Source organism: Magallana gigas, chromosome 10 (genome assembly GCF_963853765.1).
Source record: "Magallana gigas chromosome 10, xbMagGiga1.1, whole genome shotgun sequence".
NCBI classification, from domain to species: Eukaryota; Metazoa; Mollusca; class Bivalvia; order Ostreida; family Ostreidae; genus Magallana; species Magallana gigas.
In genome coordinates, this window is record NC_088862.1 from 26,485,749 (window position 1) to 26,512,230 (window position 26,482).

General features: G+C 33.2%; 1 protein-coding gene across 3 annotated transcripts in view; it reads left to right on the forward strand.

Moving 5' to 3' along the window:
- Positions 1–26,482, forward strand: part of LOC105337403 (corticotropin-releasing factor receptor 1) — a 47,963-nt gene that overhangs the window by 12,225 nt on the left and 9,256 nt on the right. For all 3 annotated transcript variants that reach the window (XR_010710025.1, XM_066073117.1, XM_066073116.1), the window contains exons 2-5: positions 23,244–23,360; positions 24,029–24,138; positions 25,529–25,629; positions 26,210–26,330. Coding sequence is in view for 2 of the 3 variants with exons in the window: in XM_066073117.1 (XP_065929189.1) it covers positions 23,244–23,360; positions 24,029–24,138; positions 25,529–25,629; positions 26,210–26,330 (449 nt within the window). In the remaining variant the exon portion in view is untranslated. The remainder of the gene's footprint in view (positions 1–23,243; positions 23,361–24,028; positions 24,139–25,528; positions 25,630–26,209; positions 26,331–26,482) is intronic.

Genomic DNA, 26,482 nt, shown 5'->3' on the forward strand with positions numbered 1-26,482 from the left:
AAACATATTCATTAAAGAAGGTGAAATTCCTGATGACGTGCCGTCTTACACTTACTACCCTCTAATGACGTATATGTATATATTTCCATTTTAATTCTTGTCATCTGACTTATCAATTTAAATGTGTACATTAAAGAATGTGAAAATCCTGATGACCGTCATACACGTCACTATGGAGACAATTTTCTTTCCAGCGTAAATAAGGTGACGCGATAGAAACAAAAACAAGTGACCACGCATCTATCAAAACGTTACAATTATCTTACAGGTGTAGTTCTTTAGTATGTCAACCCGAATTTTATAAGTCCTGCAACTGCATCTCGTTTGACATGCATATCGAATACCAAATATATACTCAATAAGTGAAGGTTTCGAATTTTGTTTTTTACAATTAAGAATAATGTTTCTTTGGTGATTCATTTGTGTAAGAATCTAGCTAGCATTTTAGGGGGGAAAACACAGGAAAAACCCCTACCAAATACATGTTTTAACTTATGTCATTAGATTATTTTGTAACGATCATTATCTTCAGAGCTCGAGCCCTATGCAACTTGAACATGCATTATACTATTTATATTACCTTTTCAATTTAATTGTATCTTCACTTATCAATATAAAATAAGGCAGTTGAAAGCACGTTGATTATCGTTATATGTAGTTATATGTTGTAGTCGATGCGCTCGTCGCACACGGACAGAACATCAAAGTATTCCATAGATGGAAAAATCAGTCTACCTGCCGCTGTCGATTGGTACCATCTCCTAGTGATTTAGGCGACATCAGTCGAAGTGTTCCGAATGTTAGATGGTTAGCTACTTGGAGGTCTGACGTCTGTCGATGACGTCATTGATTCGTTTGCATGCGTTCCTTGTCCTTTTCTTGTGCAGCGAAAATGTTCATTTTATGAGTAGTAGTACAGGTGTATGGGGTTTTTTTAGAGAGAGAGAGAGAGAGAGAGAGAGAGAGAGAGAGAGAGAGAGAGAGAGAGAGAGAGAGAGAGAGAAAGAGAGGGGAACAGTATGATAGAAAAAAGCTTTCCAACAACGATATTGGCACTTTACATCAATCATCCACGGAACAGGCTGATCGTCTTAGACCGTTTATCAATATGGGAGAGTGTCATTGACCGTTTACATTAGTAAAGCTAAATGTTCCATTTGTTTTTTGTTTCATTTTGGTGAAAATCTTATCTCCCTTATATTTTATCACCTTATTTACTCATGGTTGACGATTGAAACATCCTTCTGTTGATGATGCAAGCAAATGCAAATCAAAAAGCACAAACATAAAAAGGTACGTGGTCAATTAATTATTCAAAATGCCGACTGTAAAAAATAAAAGTTTGCTCAAAGCAGAATTTATTATACCAGACATGCATTTTAGACATGCACATCAATGCAAAAACCATTTTTGCAGATTTTATTGTCGGAGACACAAATTATACGGTTGGCAGTAGATTTAAACGGATAAGGCTCGCAGTTCCTGTGCATATTGATACAACGGTTTAATAAATTCACGAAACCTTATGTCATACAAATAAAATCTGTTTTGAAAAGAAAATATTTATGTCATACTGATCGTAGAATTCAAAAATATTTCGCGAATTTTTGACAACCTAATCGATTCTAGCGGCTTTATATCGCAAAAAATAAACTCCATGAACATTAACCTAAATTACAGTGAACGTTGCATAACATGTTAATCCCGTAGCCGTTTTGCATTTAATTATGCGATTTGCATTTGTTGTTGTATTTGCCGTTCTTCAATGATGCTGTAATTTCATAATCCATTAAATGATGTTATGATTTCGAAACATGCATCATAAAATTGAAATTACCATGAAAATTGAGTCAAAACTTTTTAGTTAACCTTGACATATATGAGATTGTATCTTTTATTTTATTTTCAAATCAATTTATAATCTTTTTTTTTACTCTATAACTATTCCCTTAATCGGTATACATAATTCATATTGAAATTTTAATCAATCATACAATTCCTTGTCTCTCGTGCTCTTCTTGTTTCGTGCTTTTTTCGAAGTCAATTCTTAGTCACTTTGTCTTATAGATCATTTGTAACCAGCTGTGTATTGGGCTTTGTAAGCCTACTTTTTTCGCGACAACTTTATTTCGCGATTTACTGGAGATCAATTGGTTCGCGGCGACTATATTTTTCGCGACCCCGCTTTATCTACACATGCTCTGATATAACATCAATATCACAAATAAAAGTTTGCGGGGAGAAATATTCGATACGAAGAGGCTCTCGCAAATTTTGCGAATATTCCTCGCACGCAAATAAAAGTTGATTTACAATATTTGAATACAGTTTTGCTTTCTTATAAGAAATCTAAAATATTAGGTGACATTAGTTTCCCTAACAGATTCAAAGAATCGTTAAAAACCGAAACATTTGGCGTTTATAATTCGTATAAGGATGAAACTTTCCGGGATATAAAATTCAGATAAATTGTCTTCAAACTGTTCTTAATTGACTGATGAAATTAGACATAGTAAGTTTATTTTTGAAAAAAATAAATGAAGATGAATAACTTATAGTAACAGGTAAAAAAAATTTGGTATTATACTTAAGGTTTTAAAGAGAGAGAGAGAGAGAGAGAGAGAGAGAGAGAGAGAGAGAGAGAGAGAGAGAGAGTGAGAGAGAGAGAGAGAGAGAGAGAGAGAGAGAGAGAGAGAGAGAGAGAGAGAGAGAGAGAGAGAGAGAGCATTTTTGCTTTCCGACTTGGTCTGATTTTATGGAAGGCCGTAACCCCGGTCTTTGTACGAAGTAGAATCCATCAAGTTGAAGTGGGATATATCGATATTGATACATGATCTATGATCAGTAGATTTACATGCTTTATGAAATAAAAATACAGAGAATATCAAACACAATATCCAAACTCATTTTTCCTACCAGCAAGCTGTGACCAGGCGTAACACATGTTTAGGGTGATGAACATATGACAAAAAAAAAAGAAATAAAAAATGTTGCTATTTTCTGTGGTCTGAACTGCATTTTCATCATCTCGAATTGTAATCTCGTTGTAAAGTATCGCGTTTTCTCAGATATCTGGATGATTGTGGTCATTTTTAAGACTATATTGATCTTGAGAAGAAAAGCTTGGTGTAGAGATATAGGAGAAAATCCAATATAATCAAATTTTATTGCTAAAAATCATTGAATTTTTCTTTTCTAAATAATGATTTATAACTTACAGCTATAATAATCATCTCTATAATTTTAATGTAGATATGAATGGTAATTTGTTGACCAAGCAGCCTTATTAAAGCTGACATGAATTCATAAAAGCATTTGGTCGCCATATTAGTTTCGATCGCTCCTCTACTGCCACTGGGGTATATATACCGGTTGAGAAAGTTACGGTCGGTTGCTTTCCGATCGAGGCATTCACGTTGCGCGGACTTCTAAATGCATGAACTACACATTGTACATGTAGTAAAATGTAGTAATAAAGAATAAAGAAAACAACAATCAATGAAATACAAAATATATTTATTCTTTGAAAGGATGTCCAAGGTATCTGTATTATTTTGCACAGACAGTGCTGCCTTACTTCGCATGCACATCGAACACGTGTTTCGTTCATACAGAGTGCATAACGTCTGCATCTTCTTGAAAACCCTGGCGACACTACATCCAACACAGTAGCTAAATGATAGTAAATCCAAGAAAGTAACAACGTTTCTATCCGTTCCTACAAAAACTCCCCGTTTATAAAATCCATGCGATAATTGACATTGCTCGATCTGCCACAGTGTGTGGTTTGCGCATGTGCGATGTTATAACATACACAGGAAAACGGTCTACAATTATCGAGGAATTTCTGAAGTATCTGCGCTTGGATTTCAGTCTGTCTTGTTTTGTCGTTTATTGGATATATCTTGCCAGTGAAGTGGTTGTCATATTATTTTTGTTCAAAACGCGTTTTTACAAGTCTTTTCGTCCAAGGTAACGTGTTCGGTGTATGAAATTCCTGAATGCGGTGAAGCATGACGAGGGCTCTCGGCCTTATATAGGGGGTGTGTAGCGATGAGCAGAACAATAGAAATCGACAACTAATATGGCGGTAGTCGGAGATAAAAGGGAAGTAATGCGTATTTATGAATTCATGTCAGCTTTAAGGAACGAGTTGATATATTAAATTTTCTTTCCGATCTGAAACGATGTGTCAAAATATCCAGTATGCATGCTTCTGTGTACATGTACAAGGATGGATCTGTCACCGCAATAAATATCGATAATGCCAGGTGCTCAAAACACTCCTTTTGTTTATTAACCAGGTTTTAAAAGGCCAGGAAACTCATCATTTATCGAAAGTTTAATGGGGACAACAATAAAAAGTTTGTTCTTGAGAGATCTTTGTAATTTCAAAGTGTTTTGTTTTTAATGTGAGATATATCGGAATTTCATTTGCTTCCATTTAATTGTAAAGAAACAGGTGTAGATAAAACGGGGAGAGGTACCTTAAGTTAATCGTAATGTATTCGATTTTAGACAAATCAAAATCCAATGATAAAATTGTTCGATAATGACTAGAATCTTTCTCCAATTGTCACACAAAAATTGCTGGCATTGATTGCTACCAAATGTTTGTAAAATGGATTTTTAACATCGAGACGAACATTGCAGCGACTGCACTATCTGTACATGTTTATCTAGGAAATTTTTTTTTATCCTATTAATTGAAAATATGCCAGACAGCAAAACTATACACCAAAGTTTTGCTGTGGTTTAATCAAAACAAAACCACTGCTTTCTCTAGAATATGCATTAAAATGGTTCAACAAAATATAGGTTTCTATGAAAACAAAAAATACAGGATACTAAATAAAATGAACGTTTAAATCAAACGAGATTAATTGCGTTAGAAAATTCAATCTGTAACAAAAAACTTGAAAAAAGAACAAGAAATGACATCGATGTTTCTTGTGATATAACGGTAGTTGTACCCTCTGAAACCGAAGATCTGTGCTATTTCCATATGCCAAGATGGCTGTCCTAGATTTGATTAATCTCATCGTATGGAACTTGTCTCTGGGCATTTGTTTATTTGTAACGATGACAAAACTCGTAATCTAATACGGTGCGTCTTATATTCCGAAACAATTTGGATAATTGCAAGTCATAGATGTTCTCTTCGTAATGTTTTATTTCATTCCAGAAATTAGAATTAATCCTTTTGTACCCTGTTTGAAGCATGATGACTTTAACATTGAAATTAGATATTCAGTTTTTAACTCATCCCTTTACAAAAGACAATTACATTGCCTTTGAATCTTCTTAAAAGCACCAAAATCGCCTTCAATCCCTCAATCAGTTTATTTTGGGTTTTTTCTTAGATGTAATTCTATTTCAATTAAAACACATCTAGATTCGGAGTAAATTTGATAAAAAAAAATCCTCTTAGAATAACAATAAGATTTTCTCCCTATTACGTGATTAGTTTACAGATGTCATTTATCCATTCATCGCTCCGTATTTTGACATTCATTTGAGACACTACTGTTTGGGGACGTCAGATGCTGTTTATTTCAACCAAACCATCTTTTGTCAATTACAATTGGTTCCGACTGGTTGTGTGTGGTGAGAACGAAGAACTAGATGTCAAGACTAGTTCAAGCAGCTTTCCTTGGCCAACTATGACTATCTTATGTTTTCTTCTCGCTCATTCATATTTTGCATGCGTTCATACATGAACATACAACACAAATAAATTTTTTTTCATTTTATGCAGTAACTATATAATATAATTCCGGAATTTCGTACACTATTGATCGTGGTTTAGTATTTACCCACGCTGTTTTTGTTCGAGATTTCGATTAAATGCTGCACTTTCAACAATGAAAACCGCGATTTGAATTTTGTTGTTTTCCCCCCTCAGGTTTTTTTTTTGAGATATTGCAATGATGGGTAAAGCAAAATAAGCTGCTTTTTTTGTGAAATCAGGGATATTTATCTGAGTTGTGATCAGAGTCCGTTTACTTTTAACGTCATAAAAATATGAAAACACAAAAATAAGAAGTATTGCGTCATTTTATTAACGTAAAATAAAAGTACATTTTTGACTGTTGGTTTTTTTTTATATATATACACACTGTAATACGACATGATATTTGTAGGCGTGTGACGACAGATGCAAAACAATGGGTCTTTCAATTTTATATTTTTCCCGTTATACTTTAAAAAAAAAAAATCTTTGATTTCCTTAAGTGTACTTTAAATGCGAAAAAAACAAATGATATAAATCGTAAATTTTACTTCATTTCAAGAGGATTAGATGACCGTGGCCATTTTTAGACTTTATTAATCTTCCACGAAGAAGAGCTCTTATACACTTATAACGCACTTTCAAATTTAAATCTAAAATATTTATTATTTTTATTTTTTTATTCATTGATATCTATTATAATAACAAAACAAATTACATCTGGGAATTTAAGGAAGATCTAACGGTTAATTTGGTGAGCACTCGGCCTCAGTAAAGGCTTATTTTAAGTTCAGAAAGACTCGCATAAAGATGTGCTATGATCCCATTTGAATGTCGGAACCCAGAAACCCAGATAGAGTCACAAGAAAAAAACGCCTTAAGTGACCTAAATTGATTCTCTAAGAGCTAATAATGAAAACACGTGTAAATAATAAATGAATGGATTACAATAAAAAAAAATCCATTTCACACTTTAAGAGGAATAGCGAAGGCATCAAAACGAAACAAAGAAGTATACATTATACAAAGAAGAAAACAAAAAACCCTTTTGCGTCAACCAGAGATGCACAGATATGACCTTGCATAATTGTGACGTCACTTAGAGATTTATCTTTATTCCGCCGTTATCCCCTTACTCCCACGTAACGTAATATTCATGTTACTTCTCCCATTAAAGGCGCATAAATAAATAATCTTAGTTATTTTTTTATATTCCAAAAGACCCCCCCCCCATAAAAAAACAGTTATAGATGAGCAGCAATGGGATTTTTTTACTTCTTTAGGAATGGTTTATCATATTTATTCATTTGATTGACATACACGTATGATCTTTGCTGCTTTAAATGAAGGAGGGGGGGGTTCTTGGATTGGTTTTTTTTAATTACAATATTTTTTTTCAATGAACATGCTACTTATATATTGTAGCTAAGAAAATAAAGAAAAACAAATTTCTACAATGCAAGTAATCTTTACGTAAAATGAATTGCATTTGGCGTATTTCTTAATTGAGTACATTAAATATAAAACTGTGTGAAACGAATTTCAACATTAATGTTATAAATAAAATTATTTGTTTGGTTAAATTCAAGTGACTTTTGTCACGTGATGAAATGCGCTGTATTAGAGCCTGGATGGTAAAAAATTAACAATTTTTTTCTAAAATTTTAGATAAAAATTTTTAGCCTTAAACTTTCTTTTACCGAGAAAATTTCCATATATAATTTAGCTATCAAATTCGAATTTTTCTCTTTGATCTCAAAGCTCTTCTTTTTAAGGAGATTCATATAGTTAAAAAATGGCCACGACAAACGCATCCCTCTTAATGTGAGTTGCGAAAATTCGACGTCGTTTATAGTGTATTTCACATTCATGTTTCACATTTTAACATTGATTCGGTTGAGGCGCTGTGACAGCTCTGCTGGGTGATTTAGACATCAATTTTGGATTCTCAAGTAATTGCCTCACGTTGAGCTGTTGAACCATAGGTCTTCAGCCAAATTCATTCAAACTCTTTGTCTCTAAACTATTCAGAATTTAACACGGTTTTCTTCAAATGATCAAGTACTTTTATCCTACAGAGAATTTCTGAGAATTTTCACAGATAATTGGCTGTTTCCTATTCATGAGATCCCTCGTAGAATGACCAGGGAAACACAATTCTTCAGCCAGTATGCAAGAATAATTGCCCCGTGTCTTCCCATAATGAAGGCACTTACATATATTGTATTATGGCAGGACGAGGATTGGACTTGTGGGCTATAACGAAGGCTGAAATGGAAATGAAAGGACCTCTTACTAATAGAAATGATATAGATGTGCCCCGTTAGTCTGGACAGATATTTACAATTTTGATGATAATATTAAGAGGAGGAGAGAAATAAGAGAATGGATTTTTTGCAAGACTGTAGGTAGACTTGGTAGGTGTTTTGACGTATAACGTTTAGATTGAATACTATACACATGGTTATTTTCGCCCCGTGTAAATTTTCGCCCGTCTACACTCGCAAACAACTAATTTCGCCCCGCGAAAGATAATTCATTTTAGACGTTGGTTTCGCCCAGTCTTAATTAAATTCGCCCACTGGCAACAAAAGCGAAAGGGGCGAAAATAAAATAGGCGCGAATATTTCGTTCTATACAGTTTCTTTTGCGTACATGAAATCAAAGTATCAGTCATTCTTTTATCTTTATTGTCTAGTTTACTGAAGGAATGTTGCTTTCGAATACTGTCAAATAAGTAAATGTAAATAACTATGGAACAAATCGAAAATAATGATTAATACTTGTATATGATTAATTTTGCCATAGAAACGATTTTACATATTGTTATGTGTATTAATGTTTATTAAATTTTTAATTAGTGTTTAAAGGGGGGGGGGGAGTATTCATAGTCATCAAAGCAATTACTGAAATGATTACATTTAAAGAAATCACAACCTCAAAGCCGCTACTGATGCCTTCAAAAGATTTATTTATTTGTTTTTCAGATGGAGTTAAGCCGTTTCAAATTCAGATTATTACGTCGGGTTTTCTTTCCATCTGTCATTATGAAAAAAAATATAGTAATTTTCTTCTTAGAGATCTTGGTAGACCAGACATCTACTATCGTTTGATGGGATCAAGGCTTTGATAGATCCTGGCGTGCTCTTTTAATCAGATAATCCGAGCTATTTCACGCATTCCCACTTCCTATAATAAGTATGGTAAATACAAGAGGTGTATAATAACGAAAACCAATAAATCAAACTGTAGGGGTTTTTTTTTCATTTGATGTTTTCCGGTTAATGGTGAGAAAAAGTGTGGCTCTAATTTTCGTGAATTAGCATAGAAAAACCGTTTATCTTATCAACCGAGAAAGAAAATACAATTCAGAGGTATGTGTAAAAGCAGGGTACTGGTGCGCTTTTTTTCCCTCTGTATCGTAGAAAGCAGGCAGGGAAATGGGCTTTCTTATTGGTAGTTTTCTCGGATTTAATAACCGTTATCTGGTTTTTATATTATCTAAAACGATAAAGAATGAATATAAAGAGCTCTACCCCCCCCCCCCCCCCCCCCCTTCATTGTTTATTGCCTAGGATTTCTGCTGTTAGCCAGTAAATTTTTCATAAAGTGTCCTTTTTTTAGTTCAATTTGAACACGTAGGTGTATAGTCGGAATAAAGCCTTGATAAAATCATGAAATCAATGGAAAATACAATATTTTGGTTTTCGTGCTACTTATATTAGCTGCTAGTGCGTGTATTTATACCACAAGGTAAGATTGCTGTTGAAAAATCGGGCCTGTGGCATTTGCAGGTTACATCATAATGTTGTATAGCATCATTATGCAACAACGTGTGAGAAAGCACAATATACATTTCTAGACAAACGATATAATGAATTGATAAGTAATCATATATTGATTACACAATTTAATTAGATATTTTATTTCCCTTCTTAACAAAGCAAATCAAACCAAAGTACTGATAAAACTACAGTTGTGCAGTGTAACCTTAAATATAGATCGACCATAATCCAAATGACAAGTTATTTGTTTTCAATTCATTGTTATCTTGAGAACTTAAAATCTAGAAATGTAGATGAGGTTTTAATGGCTTCGAGACGGCGATATCTGGTCCGCTGTTGTCACATATTACGCAATTGAACGATGATGTCCTTCGTTTATGCCTAATTTTTTTTTTTAGATGTTTTGACTTCAGAAAACGCATCAAACTGCTTTATGACACCCAGAGGCAGGGCTTATAAATCTTATTTTTTTTAATTGCATCTTGTAACTGCTTCTATAATTTAAATGTGTTCATGTAGAAAAGCATTTCCGTACATCGTGTTTAGCGAGTTAAAAATTTACACGCATGCTCAGACGTAGAAGCGATTTATTTTTAGCAGACACAGTTCCTAAACGAATATTGAAGGATGTCATATGGTCAGCGATTTTTTAAAGATTTTTAAGATTTTTAAATATATTAAAGAAAGATTTAAACCAGCTTCAACATGATATATTATATAAGCCACACTTTGCGCCCACTATATAGCTTAACCTGATAAATACATTGTTTTTCTTTTCAAGCTTTCAAGTTGTTTGAACCATAACGTTCATGGAGAGGAGCATCTAATAATACATGTACATGTAGATGGAGAAGACGTTCGCCTTTATTCTGGATGCACTTCTAATGCTTGTAATTAACACTGCCCAACTGACGATGAAATGTCTGAAATTTTGAAATGAATATACTGTACAATACAGCGCTTTCAAATGTTTTAAAAGCTTAGAACTATTTTAACAAAGCCTTGGACTTTCTTTCTGTAGGACGTACATGTATATAGCTATCTATTTCTTGGTCAAAACAAGTCCCACGTAAAATGACGCTGGTCCTGGCTTTGTGGCCTAAAATGACATAGACAGGCCTACGTCACATTGCTGTTTGACACCAATTACCCAAAGTCCAAGCTATTGTTAAAATGGTTCTATTACAATTCATATTCTACCACTCATGGTAGTAGTATAGGCAGTGTAGGAATTGTTATTCCTCATAATCTGATATAAATTCTTTCAAATGAATAAATTAAATATATATGAACACATGTAGCTCAGCTTTATTGAAATCTGCAAAAAACTGGTTGCTTTTTAAACCTTTATTTTAATGAAGCAACGATTAGTTTTTACACAAAACAAAGTATGAAAGAGAACAGCCCTAATGCATGCTAATCCTAAAAGTGTATATAGTGTTTGCGAATTTTTGGTGATGCTTACTGGGTTTTAATGGCAAAGTGAAATGTGTACCGATCTTTTTTTTGTCCCATTCCATCAACTTCCACTTTTCCAATAAAACTTAAAGAGTAAATATAGACCAATATCCAATACTGCCCGTTCCTGCGAAGACCTACAAGAAAGAAAGCATAGCTGGGGGTAAACCCTAGCCAATCATCAGCTAATAAATAAGATCATTAGAAGACCAAGAGCAAAAGATGACCGATCACGCGCACTGCTTCACAGTTTCGATTGATGGACATAAATAAAGAAAGTGGTGAGAGGGGATGACGAGATCATCGATTATTGAGCCCACTTGTTTGATCTCTCATTAATTGTTCGTCGATTGTTGATAACCTGTCGCTAAGGCTTCCTGTCATTGCATTGTGATTGGGTTGAGGTCTAGAAGTATTTAAGGGAGCGCAGCCTTCTGTACGGTGTATGAATTGTATGTCTCTTCAAGGAGGCAGGCTATGGGTGGTCAACACACCAATCGACTAGACGGTAACCGATGGTCATGACCTCTTTTAGACTGTAATGATCTCCTTTAGAAGAAAAGCTATATACAATGTATCAAAGTACAGGGAAATGCCCAATTTAAAAAAGAAAAAACGTCTACCTTTTCTTCCTTTTTCGTCACCTTTAAATAATAGCTTAATGCTGAACATACATCTTCCGAAAGTTTTAGGAAGATCTGATGAGTAATTTCTTGACCACCCAGCCTCCTTAGATTTGTTTAGTTGTAAACTATTGTTTCGTTTCGTAAAAATCCACTCATTTACCTTTAAAATTAAGGATGTTATCTTTATGTGTACATGTATAAAAACTCTTTTTTAAGGAGATTTATATTGTCCAAAAAAATGGCAGAAACCATTCATTACTCTTAAAGAAGGTTCGATGGCCGTGGCAATATTTAGTGTGTGTTGAATGTTTGAATGTTTCGGGAGCTTTTGAAATGCATATCTCATATAAATATTTAATAAATGCTATCAAGCTGTTCACCGATGTATTACAAATATAATCTATTTTTATCCAAAACAGTGAAAAAAAAATAAATACAAAATAAAAAAGAATATTGAGATTGCTAATTACAATGTAGAATATAAAAACGTTATCGTCAATCTCAATTTTTCCGAAAAAATACATGTAAAAAAAACGAGCGATTTTCGTGAAGGCTGTTTATACATTCAAATCCATTGCTGCATGAAAGGTGCAATCGTAAAGTTATCAATTTTTCATCAGTTTATGCAATACGGATGCATTTTATTTATTAGTTCGTAAAAAGAATAACACACAGATCAAATTACGGTGTGTGATCTTCGTATTCCTACCTGATATAGAATTCATGAGCGCCCCGAGTTCTAATATGCATTTTGGAGCATTTTTAGCTCCTCAAAGTATTTTCCCGAGTTGAGTTAATTGGTTTGTTATTGGCCTGAAACTCTCGTGAAAAGGTATGTTGATTAGAAAACATGTAACACTCTATATCATCTAACATTTCATTATTATTTTTTTTTGTAGACGCAGTAAATCATTGGCAATTCTAACACTAAATGAATGTTTCTATATTCTTCTAAAACTATCAGACGATTCATTTCGAATTCTTTGTCATCTTTTATCCAGAGTTTATAATCAGGGTGGGTTTTTTTTCTTGGACTATAGAAACAGAAATCCACATTTCCGAATTGTTACGTCATAATGGATTGGTAAAACATTCATACTTTAAACGAAAATAGATAAATGGTACATGTATGAGTTATTAATTTTAAAACAAGGTGCCATTTAATTGTTGATCAATGTGGTATAATTTTTTTTCTTTTGTTAATATACAGTAAAATAACAATAAAACAAAACACACCGAGAGTTGTTATTCTCAGAACAATATCGCTTCTTCCGTTTGCAGCAATTTCATATGCAATTTCAGTACTTTTTTAACTCCTTTTAAACTCATTTTTTAAAATACGATTTTTTTTTTGGAAATTTGCCATTTAGTCTGTAAAAGAAAAAATGAATATTGCATCATCCATTAAATTATTTCAAATTACAATTTTTTTCGAAAATTATAGAAGAACGAGTTTGAATGTCCTTTATTGGAACAAAGGGTATAATCAACTAAAAAAAAGTGTTTTTCAAATGGCATTCGACCAAAAATGTTCAAAGTGTAGCTGATGATTGGAAGAGTTTATGGGAGGATAATATGAGTTCAATCTTCCCCACCCTGCTCTAATTAAGGTCAATGGGACCAATTCAATAGCATCCTTACTGTTGGTTTTTTAAACGGTATTAAACGTTTTCTTTCATTTGTCATTTGTTTTACTACCGTTCAATTTGACTGATGATAGCAGTGACATAACTGTAACATTGTTTTGGGGGCCACTTAATGAAGCTTCAGTCTTCTCTTGCAATAAATGACAGTAATCTACATTGTATAACATAATACAGGCACTGGGCGGGTAAATGTTTCATGGGAAGACAATATAATAAAACCGTCGCTTAAATTGTATTGTAAACTCATGTAAACTAAATTACAGCAATTTTTATTAAATTTAGACCAAATATTGCAAGGATCTGATTTGTGCACTTTACAAATGTTCTATGATGGTAAATGTATAACTAATTAACGTGACCCATTTTAAAGGAATAGTCAGAGATATGCCGAAATTGCAAAAATTCGCTGATGAACAAACCGCGTTATGCTTGTGATATTGCATTAATAATTTATTAGGCCCCATCTTTTATTTTTCGATTAGGACAAGGCCACTTTCATAGCATGTTAGATGCAGATTAGTTAAGTTCTACCAAGTTGCAAGATGCGCTTTGTATCTGAAATCAACAATTTGGTAGATGTAGACTAAATGGCCGGTTTTAAATCAAAGATTTTTTATCATCAAACCAGAATGAATGGGCCAAGTTGTCAATAAATTTAATTATTGAACAAACAAGTTTGTCCTTTACAAGCAATTTAAGTTTGGACTTGGGAGATATTTCCAAAGAAAGTAGGCGCTTAAGATGTACATTCGGCAGGAATCTGGGCGCACAAGGAGAGTGAAAATTTCATCAATTAATTTTGAATATTTTTCGAATTATAACCGTTATTTGGTTTCTGTTGGATGTGGAATGAGTGGAAAAATATTTGAAATGCAAGGGGTTTTATCATAATATGGGTCTAAATATAGCAACACGATGCAATTCGTGCAAAATCCTACTTATTTACAACTGTTTTTAAATGATTTTGTTGTCTCTGGGTCTTCTCTCCACAAATTTGAAACGTGTAAAGATATCATATTTCAACATTAAGAATGTCGCTTTTTAAAAAAAGCTGGAGAGATGACCCAGAGATGACTAATTATGTACTTTTTCAAATTATTTTTTGAAGGATAAAAAACAAAGTCCATTGATATGACAATGTTGTTTCAAACAGTACTTTATAGAGCATATTGACAAGTCTCGCATGGCTCAGTGGTTTCGTCCTGGATGAGTGAATACAAACATTCAGTGTTTTTGGGTTCAAATCCAACTGGTGATCTTTTTAAAAAAAATTAAACTTTTTTGTTTTAAATGTTTTTTATTATAACATGGTGTTGAATTATAATATGCCGGTATATTTTAATTTGTTGTTATTGATTTCTAGATCTGCTGAATGAACACTATTTTCTTTTCTTATTACTAGCTTTTTAAGGATATACACAATATAACTTCATTAAAATATGTCTGCATTAACATTTCCAACTAGTTATCGGTTTACCTCTCATTGCCATTGTTTGAAAGCTTGTGAGTTTTTTAATAACCGGAATAGCCATTTACTTTGACTCTCAACATAATATATTTTTGTTAAAACCTGTACATAGCCTTTCGAGGTTATAGACATTTAAATCCCAATTGATTCGTGTCGAGGATTCCTGCAAACTTACAATCTTGTGCGCTCACTTTCTTTAAATTGTTGCAATGTCGGCTCTTAGAAGTTTAAATCATTTTAATATTTGCTAAAAAAAAACTTGTGTCGTCCCAACACGTTCATAATATTATTACTTTATCAGCCGTTGCATCTTAAATTGTTACATATATATGCATCGCTGGCTTTTGATATTAGCGACATGATAGAATATACCACAGCATTTCATGGCGAGTACTGAATTGTTCTTTCGGAGTATGTAATATCCAAGATGATAAAAGAACATAACAAAAATATATCAATAAATAGAAAAGTAAATCAAAGGTCATAAATTGAGGTTAGTTAGTATTATATATAATTCATAATTGGGTTCCATCTTATTTTTTTTATTAGAACAAGGTTAGATTTGTTGCATGTTTGATGCAGTTTAGTTATTAAGTTCTACCAACTGCAAGATGTGTTTCCTATCTATAATAACCAATTTGGTAGATGTGGCCTAAGGGTCGCTTTCAAAGAGATTTAATATCATCAAATTAATCAGAATCAAAAGAAATGGCACAATAAAACCAAACTTAATTAATGAACGTTCATGCAGCTTTTTTTCACATCAAATTAAGATTTAGAATCGTGATGATATTTCCAAAATTCGTTGCAATGAATAAACTTTTAATCGTTCTAATATCTTTCCAAGAATAATGGCACCCCAATACCTTGATGATATTGTTTTATCGGTCATTTCATCTGGTTACATGCATCTGCAACATGAATAGTACTTATATATATAAGTGACATGCATATGGTCGAATCCCCTACGGCACTTGATGCCGAATACTGATAGCAAAGGAAATTCGTTTTCTTTCAGGCTATATGATATTCAAAAATAACAGAACACTTTACAGGATATTAAAATATATAAATGAAGAGAAATGATAAGCAAATGTCATAATTCAAGGCTATTTAGTATAATACCCTGTGGCGACGTCTGGGGAAAAATCATTCTTGAGAGGACAGTAGTTCTGAAAAAATAAAAATGCACAGAAGAAAAAAACTGTAAAAGGGTCATGTACTAGCATTTATAATCAAAGTGGTTTTAAATGAACAAGAAATTAAAGCAAGTTTATTTGCTAAGAATTGTATGCTGACTTGCTCTAACGACTGAACACATAGAAATATTACATTTGAAGACAAATATTTTTATGACTTATGATCAAATACACCCATGCATTAGGGTTCTGTTGTACCCTTCAAAATGCTATACACTTAAAATATTTTTAAAAAAAACCAACCAAACACTTCCTTCTTCTAAGCTTGGTTTAAGTATGAATTGATTGAAAGAGACTGCGGACATGCTTGATGTTTTTATATGCTGTTATTCTTATTTTGTCTTGATTTTTATCTTCGCACCAACAACATTCCACCTGCAATAAAACACGGGGTGAATGTCCCTGCAACTATTTATACTCTCCCTTTGAGGTCGATCTTTTACCTCCCAGCATGCATCAGAGCTGTTCTATGATGTAAAGGGGGGTCACATTCCGGTCGAGTTGGATCGAGTAAGTTTCAGTTAAAGAGTAAAAAAAAATAGGTCAATTTATCATATGCGCGGATGATGAAGCCCCCCTTCCCTCCTAGATAATTCAAATTATCAAATTCACATTGTTAAAATGCCCCCAAAACCCCAGTCATATGAACCCCCCCCCCCCCCCCGCCCTCCGCACGAAAAAAAATTATAACTCGGACCCCCTCCAATAGTTTTTTTTTTTTGCATCCGGGCATGCGTATACAATATACAGTAAAGAAATAGTTCCAGCTAAGGAGTAAACGAATAGTTTAAATAATCTGTGCTTGTGTGCTTATCTTGCACTTTTTTGGTTCGTTGGCGTTTTCGTTGTCTTTGGTATGTTGCTTTGATTAGTTTTATTGTTGTTTTTTTTAATTAGTTTTCTATTTTTTGGAGGTGGTTGCAACTTGCTGAATTTTTCTTTGTGTAAACGTTTTGATTGAATTCCTATTGATATATACACTTGCCAAATGGATCTTTTTTTCATTTTCTGCCAATAGCTAGCTCTTAAGAAAGAGAAAAACGAAGAGGCAATTTTCTCTTTCTCAATTTCAAACCAAATCTGTTTGCAAACACATTTATTTCAATAACAAAATGCCGCTATTTATTATGTACTTTTTTTGTCAATAAACAAACGTTACCAAAGCGACGGGAGCTTGAAATAAGGAACGTGTCAGAAACCTGTCATTAGATAGAAAAAATATTATATATATATCTCTAATTATTATGACATAACTAGTATACCGTCTAGACTTCTCTGGGGTGATTTTTCTTTATGGTGACGAATGAAGTAAGATAGCATGATATATCACAGTATAGGGACGGATGTATAACTGCAAATTAAAATAGCATGAGATATCACAGTATAGACACGGATATATAACTGCAAATTAAGATGCAGTGGCTTGATATATATGTAATAATGTACCATGATCTTGCATGGAGAAATGGAAATGCATAAATCAAAATTGGACGTTATATGAAGACAAAAATTATTAATCACTTTTTTTTTATAGAAAGAGTAATATGCTATCGGAACTAATATTGAAGCATGGTCAAATGCATGTATCTTAATTACTTTAAGAATTCTATGATGTATGACATCAAAAACCGGAAACGTCGTTTTGGCTGCGAATAGAATAATTCAAAGCAAAAGATCGGTTATCAATTTATGCGCAATACAATTATCTATTTATACTTATCAAAGACGGCAAAGTATACTTTAATATATTTAAAAAAAATATTAATGAAAATGAGACTCAAGAATTGTAGATATTTGGTGTGTCAAGGAACCTTAAGGGAGTCGGCATTTTCGAGATTGCCATGATATTTTGGCCTCGTAAAGAATTCATTACGGTTCATAAAAAAAATTATGACAGCCAATAACGCTAACAAATAGTTTTAAATCCATCTTGTAGAAAGCATTTTCATTGTATTTTTATGTACCAGGGGGTAGTTTTCTGAGATGCGTCCTAAATATAAGTAATAAAACCTTTGATAAACGTTTAACAAATACACAATGTAGATGCGCGCGATAATATCGTTCTCACACTCAGAAGAATTACAACAATGGAACAATAGTAAATAACAATAAATTCTCTGAAGATTGTCAGATAAAAAAAGCTGTGAACTGTTTTTCTCAATGTCGTATTTATGGTAGTAAAAAATACTCTTTGGTCGTGTCCAGGGAATATGAATGCCGTGTTGCCATTTTGAAATAAAGTTCGCATATATGTGAAGTCTTTCAGGAAGCACTTAAAAGGGCTAGGATATATATAACATACAAGAATTCTTTTCCCTTAGGTATATTAGAGATCTTTTCCCTTAGGTATATTAGAGAGAGAGAGAGAGAGAGAGAGAGAGAGAGAGAGAGAGAGAGAGATCAATGTTCGCCAAATTTGTAAATCTATCATCCCTGTCCATAATAAGAGATCTGTTTAAGGTCCCCAGCGCCCCTTCCTAATAATAATAGTAAATGCAGAAAATACCTTTTTTCCTTTGCCGCGTTAATATTCAGAAACAACTATCTGTTATTTGTCATATGTATTAATCTCTTTAGATATTTAACAGACATAAGTATAATGCATATGGCGTTGGTCCATGATATTTATATTATACTTGTATTTGATTACATTGGTTAAGCTTTAATAAAAAGGCAGCAATGCAGATTACGATGCGAATTTTGGTACTTTATCAGCGAAACTACGTTTTATCAAGACGAAATATTAATTGTTTTACACGCTGTATGATATATTAAGAAAACGAGCCACGTATAGTGTATATATATATTGATAAGTATGTATTCAGACAATAAATGATAAAATTCATCGTCGCAAACTGCTGCTGTCAGATAATCTGGAGGGCCAAGCGTATGGTTACGTCATCATATAATTGTATAATGATGCACACTATATAAAGAATCTTTGATATTTACTAGACAGTTGTAGTTTGGTATTTTGGCCTAGAATAACCACGTTTACGGAAAGACTTGTTTTTCATTACATTAATAGCTTTGTTTTAAACTGGCAATATTGAAAATGTTGGCATTGCGCAGCGTACGTAATTACAAAATGAGAAGTCTTTGTTCCAAACACCGTTTGTTATACCAAATTCGAGCCATGTATGTCTTCATGCAAAATGATAAATTCATCCTTGCCAAATGCAACTCTCACATTATCTGATTTTACAACTAAGAGTCAAAATTTATGATTTCTTATGATGTGATTTCCATTGCGGAATGAGCTATAAGCAGACTGCAGACTATGATATCGTAACAATTTATGATGGATTAACCGGCGATCTTCATAAAACTCGGCCACTTTATAAATCAGATAAAATGAATGCCAGATTTACATTGTTACTTAATGTCTGTTTTGCATCAACATGCACCATTTTTGGTATTGCTGACACTGAGCACTACCGTATCCATTTATAATTTCTCTTAAAAGGTTTTATTTTCACGTTGCTGAAAATCAGTGGCTTTGATTTATGAATAACACGATTTTTCATTGATATTTTTGAAAGCCATTATTTACCTATTATAAAGTTTTTATGCTTTTTTGGATATGATAATTACTAGTATCTTAAGCACTATTATATCAGAGTACGCATGCAAGTTATGTCTTTTTACCAAATGAATTTATTGGTTAGTTTTGAATATTAAATTCCTTATTACTTAAAGTGCAACGTGACGAGATTTGAGCTGATGCAATTATAGTGCAAGTGAAGTTTTCAAATGAAGATATCAAATTCCCCGATTGTATGTGCCCAGTGTAGCTATAAATCTGCACGTTTTGAAATACTATCGAAAGTGGAAATATTTTGTTCCCAAGTTAAAATATTGTTTCAATCGCCGAGGACGTCATTAAAATGTATACGATTTTAATCATCACATATACCACCAAGTCTTATATACATGTAGCTGAAAAGGTCCAAAAAATATCTTTCTTAATATTTTCACGAGTTTGATAATGAACAAATTATTATACTACATATACAGTTTATACAATGTATATAATATGATACCTTATATTCCGCATTTTCATATGATAAGTACAGTTTGTTTTTACATATTTCATTGTATATATGTGCTATACACATAAGTTTCCACATTAGTACTAGCAATTTACTAGGCTCTCACTTTGATACAGTTAGAAACATTTTAACAAGGCCTTGGACTTTCATTAGGACGTAAATAGCTATTTCTTGCGTCAAAACAAGTTTAAAACAAGTGAAAAGCTGTCAATGTGACAGCAAACTGGGTTTTCTTTTATGTGTACTGTATCCATAATCCATGACAACCCGTATCCATTGAAATGGAGTACCGCTATATGCAATATTTTGCCAAAAAAATGACCAAGTTCAAAAGCTGGTATTTTTTTCATGAATTATCAGAAATCAAAATCCTAGCAATATGCACACCTCTGATATATGTAAAATTGATCTCCAAAAAGAACAACTTCCTATCTTGAGAACTGTAGGAGGAGTTATCCGTATAATGAGGGTACCCTATATGCAATATTTTGCCAAAAAATTACTAGGTTCAAAAGCTGGTATTTTTTTCAGAAATTATCAGAAATCAAAATCCTAGCAATATGTACACCTCTGATATATGTACAATTGATCTACAAAAGAACAACTTCCTATCTTGAAAACTGTAGGAGGAGTTATCCGTACAATAAGGGTACCCTTTTGGCAGCCGCCCGCCCGCCATTTTCACCATTTTAATAACCGGTTTTTTCCGTTGGAAAACCTGGTTAATGACGCTAGCTTCTAGCGAAATATACACCGAGTCCGTAGTCTTAGCTCAAAAGTCAGAAAAATCTTGTTGATTTCAAAAAGCCATGGCTGAGTGGTCAGCAATGAAAGAAACATGCCTACGTTACATCGCTGCAATATATTTATGGTACAAAATGATTTTATCTGAGATCATTTGGTACTTTTCTTATACAAGATTTTTTTTCGTTATTAAACGTATTACTAATAAACAAAAACGAATTTCGTGTCTTGCAAATCCTGGAAATGGTATCGAGTAGATATATAGAAATAAGTAATAAAATCAATCAAAAAAAAGGGAAGACAAAATAGCGCTCTCAAGAGAAACAAAGTCAGATTAAACTTGTCTTCATTCGGACAAAAAAATCCCAGAAGCGTTTTTTTTTTTAAATATTGCCTTAGAAAGTGTGTTGTCCTTAATCTTGACAAATGCGATATCACAGACCAATCTGTCTGACTGTTCACCCATGTGAATTGGTGGTATAAGATTTGTGTCACTTTGCCGGCGCAAAATGATAAATGTCAAAAATTTGTCCCCTTTCATGAAAGGTTTCACGAACTTTATTTTGTCATGACAAACACTGATAATCTCTAATGGATTTTTTTCTTCTTCTTTTTTCCCCTTTTTTTGGTTAAAAATTATTGTCGTTTTTTCGACTTTTTAGTTCTAACATGTATTATATTTATTTTTACTTTCATTTGCACCCTAGTTTGGATTTTTCTTTCTGGTGTTTTGTTTATAGGAAAGTATTTTTCATCAGAATCATATCTAATTGAAGTGCAGTTTCAACAGTTACCCTATGATAAAAAAACACACAAACATAAAGCACCGCCCTCTGCTATAATTTAACACCTACATCATGCATGTAGCTATAACAACATACATGTAGCTATAGCAATTAAAGAATTTGATAGGTTCTAATTTACTATGTCAGTTTAATCAAAATATGTATTTGTTAAAATGTTAAACTTCGTAAAATTATTTGTATGAATTTACCTTTCTTTTATGATTTGCTAAATCAATAAACATGACTCTCAATCGCAACTTAGCAGAAAAGTGAGGGGAAAAAATTAACTTCATAGGATTTAAAAAAAAAGAATTAAATTAAATTAAAAGAATTAAAGCTTCATGGAAGTTTGGCTCTACCTAGCAGAGACGATACAGCTCATAAAAAAAGTACTGAATTGTTTGTGCGTGTATGAACAGTATCTCTAGAAAGAGCCAGAAATATTATTCTGATTTGATTTGAATCTGATAAACGTGGCCCTATTTATCAAATCAGAAGAGTTTTATTCAGCTGTGTGAATGCATTGACCGTTAGCGTGTGTGGATTGCATCATAGCAAGTTACTGGTTTGGTCTACAGCTGTAGGTTGTTTAAAAACGGCTGAAATCATGCTAAATTGCTTTCGGTTTTCACATCCAGACAAATATAAAAAAAGATAAATCTGATCATATCATGCACAGTGGCATAGATTTAGACCTAAGATATTGGCGATTCAAGTAATTAATGCCATGTTATAAATCAGGCGCGAAAAGTGAGATTATGCAAGATTTTATTCGATCCTATACATACATGTATAAGGAGGCAAAGCTCGATAGCACAATTATGGCATGTGATTTTTATTATATAAAGATGTACTACATGCATGTGCATGCAAGTATCTAAGCATTGTTGATGTATCTCTTTATAGTCAAAATGTGTAATTTATGGTGCCCACCCATGCGCAGATTCAGATTTTTTTTCAAGATGGGGAGCCCAGGGATAATTTGTAATTTTTGATTTTTCCGATCCCCCCTCCCCTTCTACATCTGCGCATGAAACCTAATAGAGAACTCAGATTTTAATTCATTTACTAAATTTGTTGAACAATTGCTTATCTTAAAGCAATGTCGACTCCATTCTTTAAATTTCAATCGTCATAGCATTTAATTACGATGGTAAAAAGGGTAATCCTTTTTGAGAAAAGCTTTAATGTTCGGGTTTTTTTTTCTGTCATGAAGACTATATCTTCCTACGCTATTGATTGTCTTAACATCAATTTATAAAACGTTGTGGAAGACGTGCATTTGTCATTCAGGCAGGCCGCACAAGTTTTGACGATCTTCATCGATGATATCTTAATTGGAGACAGAAGGGAGTTTTGTCTTTAACAACAGAGTTTAGCGTATAATGAACAGAAAAGCAATCGACTTTTTGTTCTGTCAAACGCGACGTCTTTAACACTAAGGTTCGGCAATACTGATCACAACGACTTTGTACGGAAACAAAATGAAATATATAAAAAAAGAAAACCACCACCAAACAGCAACCGATGAACTATTAAATCCGTGGATTTTTTATACCTTAATATGACTTTTGCTTCTGGCAAGAATTTGCTGAACTATACTTTCAAAAGGACAAGATTTTGTGTTCCAAGGAAAACGAACCTACATCTGCGTCCGTCGTGCAAAGGATAAAGGGCTTGAAAAAGTTAATCACTTGTATGTGGGGGATATAATAAACATGGTGCTCACGACAAATCTATCCTTTTCAGACGATGGGAGAGTCTATTGTAACGCGACATTGGACCCATTTTCGTGCTGGCCGGCGACCCCTGGTGGACATTATGCCGTCATTTCCTGCCCGGAGGTCCCAGGAGTAGATGCTTCAAGTATGGTTTTCGATATTTATTTTAATGCATATATTTAATTTGTGATCATCTCCCTCCTTGAAAATATAAATTTATAAAAAATTGATCTCATTTTTAAGTATGAAGTGCCATAGTTACAATGTAAGCTTAATTTTTTAAACAATCATTTTCTTTTTTCATGTTTTGATGTTATATATAAGAATACATCTAAAAGGGTGATAAGAATAATCAACTATAAATCTTTGAATGTCAATCGACGTGTTTTGCGCAAGATGCATAAATCAATGCAGAAATCAAAACTCTTTGTTATTCATAGAATCAAAGATCATTCCACTTTTTTGTCTACATGTTGAATGCTGAATAGAAAATCGAATATGGCAAACTATAGCAATGTGGGGGGGGGGGGGTGTATTCATAACACGGGAAAATGGTTTGAAACATATTTAACAAAAATTAATGTAAACAAAACATGGCCGATCCTTTTTTACAAATTAAGCATTGTGAGCTATTTTTATTTCGTATAACTCGGCAACTGACAATGTTAAATCTAGTCTGAGCATAAAAAATGCCATTGAGAAAGCATTTTTTACTAAACATATAGAAAACTAAAATTTAGAAACAGTTTCCGCTCAAATCGTGACAGTAACCCCGTTAAAGAAGTTTGAAAGGTTTTTTTTTTGGCATTGCAGAAAATGCAACAAAATATTGTTTTCCGAATGGAACATGGATGTCAAAGGCAAATTATAATGCCTGTATGCCTCACGGGATAGCTGACGAGAATGATATTGAATTCCACGGGGTAAGTATAGGATGCCTCGCATGATAACGACCGTCGACTTGTGTTACTAGTATGTGTATAATAAATAGCATGGGATTAGATAGGAACGTCGTCAGTATTATTTTTGTATGTATAGAAAGACAGCGTTGCTAATCTCCTCTCAACTATAGACAGTTAGTCGGTATGATAGTGATTTCTTGGTGAAAGCAAGTTTTATAATCTATAGTACCATCAAATTGCAGATAAACCAAAGTGAGTAAATGAAATGAGTTTTAAGCAGGAAGCAGATTACCGGAATCTGGTAAAATTGAAATAATAAAAAAAGGAATGCACTAAGATTTTACTATATAATATAAATACTGGCATTTGTCCATTTGTTTAAAACCTTGCAACTTTGGATGTTTCATCTGTGGTTTTATTGATCAATGAGTTTGTTTGGATGTTTCTAAAGACACAGTGGGGAAATCTAAAATCAAAGTACATTGCAAAAAATAATGTGCTATTAGCGAATTGTGGGAAACAATGCCTTATTAAAGAAGGAACAAAATATTTAATGAAAAAATTGAAGTTGGGGATTTGAGCAATTTTGCTACGCTTAAATGGTCTGCATTATAAATGTGAAATAGAGAAAATATGCTACCGGGTGATTTGACTTGGTAGGAAGAATGGATTTAATATGGGGAAAATGATACCAAAAATTACATTATATATTTCTATTGGTTTAAGTGATAATGGTCTTTTATAAAATTGTATATAAAATAAACAAACAGGAAATATTTTTGGTCAAATGAAATTCGACATTAATTTCGGAAAAAAACCGAGACTTTTGTGTTTAAAAAAGTATATAATATCTATTATAGCATTTTTTTCCTTTTAAAACTAATCAAATTCAAAGGTATATTTCAGTTTGATTCTATTTTCTTTCTAGAAAGGTAACCTATAGATTCCTTAGCAACTCTCGTTCATCTTCCGTGATTTTGAAAACCACAAACACCTTTTTTTTGGTCTCTCATAAACCCAATCTGATCAGTTTGATTATGTTTCCTGCTTAAGAAGATTGTCCTTACTCGTTATCTCTTACGGCAATCCGAAATTGTTGCCAGCTTAAGCCGTCTAGCACAAAACTTCGGATGCCTTCCCTTGTTTCTCTCGACATGCGCATAGTTCCGTCAAAAGAACTTCTTATAATTGTACAGAAATAATTGACTTTTTTTGATGAATGGAAAAAAAACCCACAACTCCCAAGAACTCATTTCCTTTTCTGTTTGGAAAAGGTTCTCGTAAATATGAATGAATTGTTACGAGCATTGTTATAAAGGTTTCAGTCAATGTTTAATGTAACAGGCGCTTCTTTAGCATTTGCGTTGTTTTTTAGTTAATCGTTCGTGGGTTTCTTTTTCTTTACTTGCAGGAACTGGCCACGGATTATGTGTCAAGAATTATCTACAATCTCGGTTTTTCCATCTCCACGGTAGCTCTCGCCATTGCATTATTCATCTTCACACATTTTCGGTGAGACATTACATGGATCTTTTGGTCTATCTTATCTATTTAGTGTAACTATATAAAAAAATTAAACAGAAAGAAAAGCAATATAAGATAAGAAACCATACACATATTGCAAACAAATTGGAATCAGTGTCTTGCAGTATTTTGTCAAGTGGAAAATTATTTAAATTTTTGAAGTGTTGAGAGAGAGAGAGAGAGAGGAGAGAGAGAGAGAGAGAGAGAGAGAGAGAGAGAGAGAGAGAGAGAGTGTGTGTGTGTCAGACAGACAGACAAGAGGCAGAGAGAGACACAAGAGAAAGAGAGAGAGAAACATTCAGACTGAAACAGAGAGAGAGAGAGAGAGAGAGAGAGAGAGAGAGAGAGAGACAAGAGGCAGAGAGAGACAAGAGGCAGAGAGAGAGAGAGAGAGAGAGAGAGAGAGAGAGAGAGAGAGAGAGAAACATACAGACTGAGAGAGAGAGAGAGTGGGAGAGAGAGAACTTTTATAAAAGCGGTTGGTTGTAGTTTCCGTTAAACATAACGCTTTCAGACTAACTGCCATTGATTTCTGTGAGAGTTTTATTTTTTTATTCCGTGTTTGTAGGAGTTTACGATGCCTGAGGAACGTTATCCACTGTCATCTGATCGTCACCTTCATATTGCGTAACGTTGTGTGGTTCGTTCTGCAGCACACCTTGGTCCCAATCGTTGCAAATCAAGAAACGGTATGACCTTTTTTCTTCTTTTTTTTAAATTAAAATATCACTACGTCGTCGAGACTTTAAAAAATGCCATTTACTGTTAACTTCATTACGCATTAAATTCAACATGAAATTGAACTCAGTTTCAATCAAGCATATATAATCTTTAATGTAGA